This window comes from Sinocyclocheilus rhinocerous, unplaced genomic scaffold (assembly GCF_001515625.1).
Source record: "Sinocyclocheilus rhinocerous isolate Xijiao unplaced genomic scaffold, SAMN03320098_v1.1 scaffold861, whole genome shotgun sequence".
Classification (NCBI taxonomy): domain Eukaryota; kingdom Metazoa; phylum Chordata; class Actinopteri; order Cypriniformes; family Cyprinidae; genus Sinocyclocheilus; species Sinocyclocheilus rhinocerous.
This window is the reverse complement of record NW_015640043.1, coordinates 1198332-1207876: the sequence shown is the minus strand read 5'-3', so window position 1 is coordinate 1207876 and position 9545 is coordinate 1198332. Positions and strand designations below refer to the sequence as shown.

The following is a 9545-nucleotide window of genomic DNA, read 5'->3' as shown; positions in this document are numbered from 1 at the left end:
TCATCAGATTTCCTTTATGAAGCTGCGCGTGGCAACCCTGCAGTCATCCGAGAGATTCGAGGAAAGCAGCAGACCCACGAATGCGAATATCAGCGGCCTTCGACAATGCCTGTAAGTGCGTTTGCTCAACTAGACAGCGATTCTCGCATTTGACAGTTGTTAATATAAAACTTGTTGGATGTTTTAACCGTGCGATAAACATGGGAAAGTTTGTGATTTCACGTGGTGCTGCGCAGGGTTCAGATAGGGCCTAATGTTTCACTTACACGAGTAATATTTAAACTTGTGCATTGCACCGAGTAAAATTATATGTTGGATAAGATTGATGTTTTATCTGTGTTTTTAAAACTAAGGTATTATAGTTTCCAGACTGACAAATTGATGAGAGCGATCAATATGGCTGTTGAGCAATGTTTTTGTGTGCAAAGAAGCATGGTGTCAGTCGGTAATGTTATTGCTGTAGTGTTTTTGTTACATAAATATAATCTAATGATGCCTAGATTGTAGATTTTGTTATTAAGAGTGTAAAATGACTGTCATATTGTTGGAGTAAGTATATAGTAACATTTATGGGGGGTGCGTGTGAGAGAGAAAAACTAACTTTTATGTAATTTAAAAAAATATTTGATTTAGTTATATTTATATATAATATTTACATTACACACATTTAAAATATTTACTTAATGTAATTTTAAGTAAATATTTAAATTCTAAATATTAAAAATATTGAAAATGTATCCGTACATATTTTGTTCACATATCTTCTTTAGCGAGGCAGTGGGTCGTCTTGGAGATGTGTTTGGGGTCGTTATCATGTTGGAATACTAACCAGTCTCCGAAGAAAGGGGATGATGCTCTGCTTCAGTATGTCACAATACATGTTGGCATTCATGGTTCCCTCAATGAACTGTAGCTCCCCAGTGCCGGCAGCACTCATGCAGCCCCAGACCATGACACTCCCACCACCATGCTTGACTGTAGGCAAGACACTCTTGTCTTTGACCTGTCCTGTTAAACCGCTGTATGGTCTTGGCCACCGTGCTGCAGCTTAGTTTCAGGGTGTTGGCAATCTTCTTATAGCCTACGCCATCTTTATGTAGAGCAACAATTCTTTTTTTCAGATCCTCAGAGAGTTCTTTGCCATGAGGTGCCATGTTGTACTTCCAGTGACCAGTATGAGAGAGTGAGAGCGATAATACCAAATTTAACACACCTGCTCCCCATTCACACCTGAGACCTTGTAACACTAATGAGTCACATGACACCGGGGAGAGAAAATGGCTAATTGGGCCCAATTTGGACATTTTCACTTAGGGGTGTACTCACTTTTGTGGCCAGCGGTTTAGACATTAATGGCTGTGTGTTGAGTTATTTTGAGGGGACAGCAAATTTACACAGTTATACAAGCTGTACACTCACTGCTTTACATTGTAGCAAAGTGTCATTTCTCCAGTGTTGTCACATGAAAAGATATATTACAATATTTACAAAAATGTGAGGGGTGTACTCACTTCTGTGAGATACGGTATATAATAGCAATGAGGCAATAATAGTTAGTTCAAATAAACTATCAAAAGCAAGTAATCATATGGCTTTATTGAACAAAACTGGTAAAATACATAATGTATTATAAACAATAGAACATTACACATTATAACAAATGCCTGTAGAGGCGCCAACGCCCTGACGATTGTTTTTACACTTTACAGCGTGATCATCTAATCCTTGTTTAATATTGACTAAACAACATTTAATTCAAATGTCCACTTAATCTTTAATATTTGGCCATTTCTTTACGATGGAAATGCTACAGCCACTTTAATTTCTTGAGTATGTGGACATCAAAACGGTAACTCGACATGGGCAAAATCCAATCGATTATTTTATTCAAATCGAGTACTCAAATTGAATCGAGGATTCGTGGCAGCCCTAATTTTAACTATATTTTCAACAGCTGGCCAAAGATCTGCTGAACCCGTCCTTTGACTTTGAGAGAAGACGGCATAAGAAGAAAAGGCTTGTGCAGAGTCCCAACTCATACTTCATGGATGTAAAATGCCCAGGTTTGAGATATTTAGAAGAAAGCTTTGTTTGCCTTATGTGTAATATATCACTTGTAGGAAGTGTAATCTTTACTTCTTATCTCCATGCAGGTTGTTATAAGATCACGACCGTGTTCAGTCATGCGCAGACGGTTGTGCTGTGTGTTGGGTGTTCAACAGTGCTCTGCCAGCCCACAGGAGGAAAAGCAAGGCTGACTGAGGGTGTGTATTTGCTGAATGATTGTAAAACATATCCAGGCTGTCTGGGTTGTGCTTTTGAATCAGAAGTAACTACAAATCACAATATTTGATCCAGTATCTCAAGCTACGCATTTTCTTTTTTCAAATAGGTTGTTCTTTCAGAAGAAAGCAGCACTGAGAAGGATGAAAAAGGAGTGATGCTTTGAATACAAAGAATTGTGCAACTTCTTAATGCCTTACTTTTTCATTGATTACAATGAATGAACTTTAAATGTGATTATGAATGGTGCATGGCAGGTTCTTTCTACCATGCTATCAGTTCAGTACTTCTGAATAAAGTTTCTTCTGCATGATACAGTTGCATCTTGCAATTTAATCCAAACAAACAATATGCAAAACAGTCAGTGCAACATTTTCAGTTTCATTTCTCTTCTCATGCAATATTATTCAGCACCTTGACGTCATGTTATGTAATTTTTAACATCTATCTTTTATTGTTGAAACCTTTTACATGTATACACTACCGTTCCAGTTTGTGGAAGGTATGATTTTCAGTCTTTTTTTTTAAATCACTTATGCTCACGAAGTCTGTGTTTATTTGATGAAAAATATCGATATAATGTGAAATATTATGATTATTTAAAAGAACTTTTTTTTTTCTATTTTATTTTGTTTTATAATGTAATTGATTCCTGTGATTGTAGAGCTGAATTTTCAGCATCATTACTCCAGTCTTCAGTTTCACACGATCATTCTAATATGTTGATTTGAGTTTCTTATTATTATAAATATCGAAAACGGTTGTGCTGCTTAATATTGTTGTGGAAACCTTTTTTTTTTTTTTTTTCAGGATTCTTTTATGAATAGAAAATTCAAAAGAACAGCATTTATTTGAAGTGGATTTTTCCATTCTAAATATCTTTACTATCACTTTTGGTCAATTTGATGTATCCTTGTTGATGAAATGTATTGATTTCTTGAAAAAATAAATAACTAATAATCTTACTGACCCCAGACTTTAAATTGGATGTGAGGGTTTTATACAATATAAAATTAGCTAGAACACTATAAACTGTAAATGTTTTACATTGAAAATATATTTTTTAATTGCTTTCATTCAGTTGCAGTTATGTGAAGGAGGGATTGTAATGAAATGTTTTATTTGTGAAAAATAAAACCCATTTGAAGGAAGGAAACAACATGTTAAATGTATGGTGTGTCACATTCTTAGAAAATGAACAAATATAGATTTTCAACTGGCAAAAAAATTACAGCACCCTACTCTTGACCAAAGCACATCGACAGATTAACATACAAAAGTGAACACATTCAAACATAGGGAATAATTTACATGCAAATTTAAGTTACTAAATTTCATTTGTAAATGAATGACATTTTTATCCAAAATAGTTGCTTTAATTAAATATCTGTTAATATTAATTTATGGTGGTAATTGCCAAAAAAACTCCTGGCTCCTCATCAGATACTTCAGAAAGAAGAATTCCAACGGTGGCAAGAAAATGGTCCGTTTCATAAGGCTTGGTAAGGAAATTCTTGCTGTACGTATTGCTCGGCAAGAACTAAATTTAACCGGCCTAATATTCAGTGTATATTTGCAGTCACACAAGTATTGCACCAATGTTTCTTATACATGATATTTACTGAGTCTGGCACTGGACGCCACCATGCCTGGGGCCTTCGTCTTCATCGTAGGCTTCACCACTGAAGTTTCTCTTTTGTCTTTCATTGTCTCCTTCACACAGGTCAACCTCTTCCATATCATCTGACATCATGACGTGATCTCTGACTGGAAGTAACCTCTCCAGGTCAGGCAGCATGTGCTCAGGTAGCCAGTGTTTATCTGGGAACTCAATCTGAGGGAATAGAAAGGCTTCAGTAAGATGTGACCGTCCCAACACAAATTACAATTTAATCATTGTTTGCTTTCACACAAGTTTTTCCTCTATTATTGTTTTTGTTTTGTTTTTTACACATTTATTTTTTTCCATGTGAAAATTTTTATTCATTTATTTGACAGTAGGAAATTCGTTTTGTTTTTTTTTTACGTAGAAGTTGCAAAGCAAAATACTATAAAATATCAATAAGAAATTAAATAATAATTAAAAACAATCATCACACATAAGATTAAATTATATTAAATTACTTTCATTTGCATTTAATTAGTTTTTATTAGTAACTTGTTTTTCTTTTAGCAGTAGGCAATTTGTTTTGTTCCTAGAAGATGCTAATCAAAATCAAAATAAAATAATAAAAAGAAATATCATAATAATCATATATTTATTTATTTTCAGTATTTAAATTTATATTAAATTAATTTGTCTAATTAAGTTTATACTGAATTAATTTGGTTTTTGTTCTTAGAAGATGCAAAGCAAAACTTAAATACAAATAGTATTAAAAGAAAAATAATAAAATATATTAGTAATATAATAGTAAGATTTTTAATTATCAAATCAGATTAAAAATGTATTTGTCTTTTTTTATTTTCAATGATTTTAATTTATTACTTGGCAGTAGGCCATCTATTTATTGTTTGTTTCTAGAAGATGTGAAGCAGCATCAAATAAAATAAACCATAATGTAATAAAAATATTAAAACATGATAGTAATATAATCAGATCACATCAGATTAGTCTCACTAAAATGTATAACACGCGGTACTGACTTACCTCAAACTGTATGATGAGAAGACCTTTCTCATAAGGGTCTCTATACACAGGCATTCCCTCATTATGAATACATTTTAGATCTTTAGGTTTTATTACTTTGCCTAAAACAAAAAAAAAACAAAAAAATTCGAATGAATCGAAATGTATTTATTGAATAATTTAAATATTTCATTGATTAAATATTGATTGAAATATCATTCATGCAAACTCAAATATTATTCACAAATAAATAGTATATAGGACATACCTGGAGGTGAGTGGATAAGCAACAATCGGTTATCTAGCGTACAAATTGTTTTTTTAAACCCACAGAGCGCTTCCACCAGCTTGATCTTCATCTTCATGATCAGGTTGTCATTTTTTCTTTGGAAGACGGGGTGTTCTTTCAAGTCCAGTACGATTAGAACATCACCAGGCTCCAGTCCAGGCTCTTGATCTCCTTCTCCATGGAATGTGATCTTCTGGCCGTCCTTCATACCTATGACAAAGACCATTATTAGTATGTTTCTAGAATACTTTATAAGAATATAGAAGGTAGTAAGGCCTGGAATGAAGCAAAGTTCATGTTCTTCTACCTTTGTCAATATGGACTTCAAGAATCTTCTTCTTGCGTTCTACTTTGTGTCCATTGCAGTTCTTGCAACGGTCCTTGGAGTTGAACCTCTCTCCCTGTCCTTGGCAGTCAGAGCACATGCTTTGAATCTGCTGGATCATTCCCGGTCCAATCTGTTGCACCTGGACCTGAACCCCTCTTCCTTTGCATGTTGAGCATTTTTCAATTGTGCCTTTTTTGCCTCCATAACCTGCAAGACAGATCATTTACATCTTAAATCACCACTGGGTCTTGAACTACAATATTATTATAACAATTTTCCCATTAAATGAACTCAACAGACTAGTAACCTTCTTACCATCGCATTTCTCACAGATCACATTCTTCTGAAGACCGAGTTTTCTTGTTGAGCCATTGTACAATTCCTCCAGTGTGACTCCAAGCTGGTGAACCACATTCTTACCTGAATAAGAGAAAAAGATAACAGTATTAGCTACCAACAACCAGGATATGAAGCATTAAAGTGCACAAACTATATTTAAAACCCCCAAAACCTTTCGTTGACTTCCCATGGGGGGACGTTACAAAACACCACAGCTGCTCACTGCCACCTGATGCAGTAAATAAATGCCTCACCTCTCCTTTCTCTCTGCATTCTGCCTCCGCCACCAAAGAACAGGTTGAAAATGTCCATGGGAGATTCTCCTCCTGCCATGCCTCCTTCCTTTATGGCTTGTTCTCCACCTTGGTCATACAAATCCCGCTTTTTGGCATCTGACAGGACCTCGTAGGCTTGTGATATGAGTTTGAACTGGAGAATAGCAAAATATCCTTATATTACTCATTTTAATAATGCATGCATAAACATTTCCCATCATGCATCAGTTTCCATGAAGCATATAACAACAGTTCAAATTAGTTCTACTGAAGACCTAAGTGCCATAAAGCCTTCCTGTGTCAGGTATTTTCCTTTAATGATTAACTAAACTATTAGTATTTTAAAAAATATATATTCTTTCTATACACGTTTCTTCTATCCCTTTGCCATTTATTCAGCTTTTTTTTTTTTTACCTTAAATTTCTTTTTGGTCATTTCTTTTCTTTTTCCCTTCTTTCACTTAACCTTTTTTTACAGCACTTTATATTAGGATTTTTCATTTCCCCCCAACTTTAATTACTTATTATTTTTGTCATTTCATCGCAGTTGTTTTATTTTTGTTAGATTTTTTTTTTCTTACTTTAATATTGTATTAGGATTTTTCATTTCCCCCCAACTTTAATTACTTATTATTTTTGTCATTTCATCACAGTCATTTTTGTTAGATTTTTTTTTTCTTACTTTAATGTTTTGGATTTTTTTCCCCCATGATTTTTATTTGTATTTATTTTTGGCAGTTTGGACTCTTCCTCTCAAAGTTATATAAATATCTAAATAAAACAACATAAAATAAAACAAAATAAAGTAAAAAAATTTTTTTTAATAAAATACTTAAAAATCTAATTGTGATGCACCTTGTATTGTTTTATTTAATAAGTAAAATAAAATAAGATAAAAAAGATCGTAAAAACCACAGTCATTTTTGTTAGATTTTTTTTTTCTTACTTTAATGTTTTGGATTTTTTTCCCCCATGATTTTTATTTGTATTTATTTTTGGCAGTTTGGACTCTTCCTCTCAAAGTTATATAAATATCTAAATAAAACAACATAAAATAAAACAAAATAAAGTAAAAAATTTTTTTTTAATAAAATACTTAAAAATCTAATTGTGATGTTTCCCGCCTTACTGTCTGCACCTTGTATTGTTTTATTTAATAAGTAAAATAAAATAAGATAAAAAAGATCGTAAAAAATAAAATAAAAATGCAAATCAGCATGAATTATTTGCATCCATATATGCAGATAGATCTCAGAGCAATGTTTAGAAATGCATGCAGCAGCTCACATGAGTGTTCGGGACACTTCCAGAAAGTTCCTCTTATTTCTGTCGCTGTCATTTACCAGGCAACGTGAAACATGATACGGTGTCCGCACGCGGCTCAGCACCTCCACTTACTTTCTCGCCTTCATTCGGGTTTTTATCCGGGTGATATTTCAAGGCCAGTTTCCGATATGCCTTCTTGATCTCGTCCAGCGAGGCTTTGGGACTCACGCCGAGCAGATCGTAGTAACCGGTTTCTCGAACCATCTTTGACAGGATTCAGCTACAGGAACACACCATATCAACAGTCCTGCCAACTACCACTACCTACGCCTATATGACTTAGTTAAAATACATAATAAATGCAATGTTGATGCAATGTTTAATCATGCCACTAGACATACATATTATAAATTAAACAATATTAGAGCAGGTTAATACAAGCGGTCACTTGAATAACAACAGACTGTTATTACTTGAAAGCTAAAGTGATACTCAAACTGTCCGTTACATTAGTGAATGACTCTAGAATACTTCAAATAAAAGCTTCGCGAATCGTATTTGTGTGTTATGAGTTTGATAGCACTCACAGAAATAAAAGAAGAGCAAAAGCCGGCTCGCTGTGTCGCGTCGCGTCCGTCTCTCTGCTTGTGTGACTGTTGTTCTGCAGCCTGAACGCAGCGCGCGCTGTCGCTCTTAAACCCTTGCGCTCCAGAACCTTCTCGAGCTTTGATGCGAAGCATTGATGGAATGGGATGGAATAAGGACATGCAGCTTCACATGGGATTTGAGGTGTATGCACGGGTCTCCAAGCAGTTATGAATGATACCAAACGTTATGTATATTAGAATGGATTTTCATGATGCTTTAGAGTAACATACAGAGTAGATTTTTACATTTTCTGAAGAAATGTGAGATGCATGTGCAAATATTGTAACTCTATAGAGTTTCTGTTTTCGCATGCCAAAAAAAAAACCACTTAGTAATAACAGTAATAATAATAATAATAGTAATAATAATAATCAAGGCAATTTTAATATATAGAACGTAGCAAGATATTACTAAGCAAAGTAAATCCAAGTAAAAGAGATCCCACGTTGTGTCAAGTCAAATCACATCTATATAGCGCTTTATACAATACATCACAGATTGTTTCAGAGCAGCTTTACAGGGATAAACAGGAATATAATTATTAAAAGTAATGGAAAATAATGATTCAATGTCATTCCAGAAATCTATTTGCCTTGAGATTTGTTCTGACAATTGCTCAGCAGAGGGCGCTCTTTACCAAGGTAAACGTTTCAGCAGGCTAAATGATGATGCTGGATATATTATGTACAATTGTGGTCTTATTTATTCATTTATTTATGCATTTTAGTTTAATTTGATTTAATTTTAGTAGGCTACATAAAACTAAATGAAACTGTTGCCCGGGCAATTAGCTGAAATAACATGTTAAATGCTGATTTTATTGCAAGCAACAAAAAAAATGAATCTGAATAAGGAATATAATATGGAGGACGAGAAATGACTTGGATTCCTGGAGTAGAAACACTTGTTCACAGATCGCTAAATAAAGATAAGGCTATGAACAGGAGAAAAGTAAAAAAATAAATTTAAAAAAAGTGTGGAATAGTAGACATCATCATATATTTAGTAAGAAGCTTTAAACAGACAATTATTTTTTTGGGAAATTCACAAACTATTATTTTTATTTAAGCATTCTTACAGGAGATTTTTTACAGATTCCCAAAAAATAACAACAACTGAATAACAAATATCTTGATGCTCTGTGATGAATGTAAGTCCAGAAGCAGAAGCACAGACTCAGTCAATCTCAGCTTGTGTCAGATCGACAATGTCACTGTTTCTAGAGCTCAAAGAAGCAATGACAGCGGCGACGAGACACAATGAGCAGCAGGTTCAGGTCATCAGGTGGTCAGAATTTACGCTCCTCCTCTTGAATATTGCCAGTGATTGCAGGGTCAAAGTTTCGGTGATTTGAAGGCTGGTAGATTCTCTGTCATCTAGAAAACAGTCGTCAGTTCAGCTGTGTTTCATAGATGGAAGAGCAGCTGCTGGTTGAGTTCTCAAGCTCTTCTCTGTCAGAAATCCCTGTATTGTGACGTTTAGAAGAGC

General features: G+C 34.2%; 2 protein-coding genes across 3 annotated transcripts; one reads left to right on the top strand and one right to left on the bottom strand.

Moving 5' to 3' along the window:
- LOC107752326 (40S ribosomal protein S27-like) lies at positions 1-2782 on the top strand. The gene is made up of 4 exons (XM_016568278.1): positions 1-111; positions 1955-2063; positions 2154-2264; positions 2393-2782. Exons 1-4 carry the CDS (start codon positions 106-108, stop codon positions 2419-2421), a joined length of 255 nt encoding a protein of 84 aa, XP_016423764.1. The 5' UTR covers positions 1-105; the 3' UTR covers positions 2422-2782.
- Positions 2783-3346: 564 nt separating this feature from the next.
- Positions 3347-8088, bottom strand: LOC107752324 (dnaJ homolog subfamily A member 4-like). Of its 2 annotated transcripts, XM_016568274.1 has the most exons (8): positions 7997-8088; positions 7542-7689; positions 6123-6297; positions 5845-5949; positions 5509-5736; positions 5181-5411; positions 4934-5034; positions 3348-4117 (listed from the first exon to the last, which is right to left on the bottom strand). In XM_016568274.1, exons 2-8 carry the CDS (start codon positions 7671-7673, stop codon positions 3902-3904), a joined length of 1188 nt encoding a protein of 395 aa, XP_016423760.1. In that variant the 5' UTR covers positions 7674-7689; positions 7997-8088; the 3' UTR covers positions 3348-3901. The 2 variants fall into 2 exon arrangements, with proteins under 2 accessions (XP_016423761.1, XP_016423760.1); XM_016568275.1 differs by having other exon boundaries at positions 3347-4117; positions 7542-8085.
- Positions 8089-9545: the final 1457 nt, after the last annotated feature.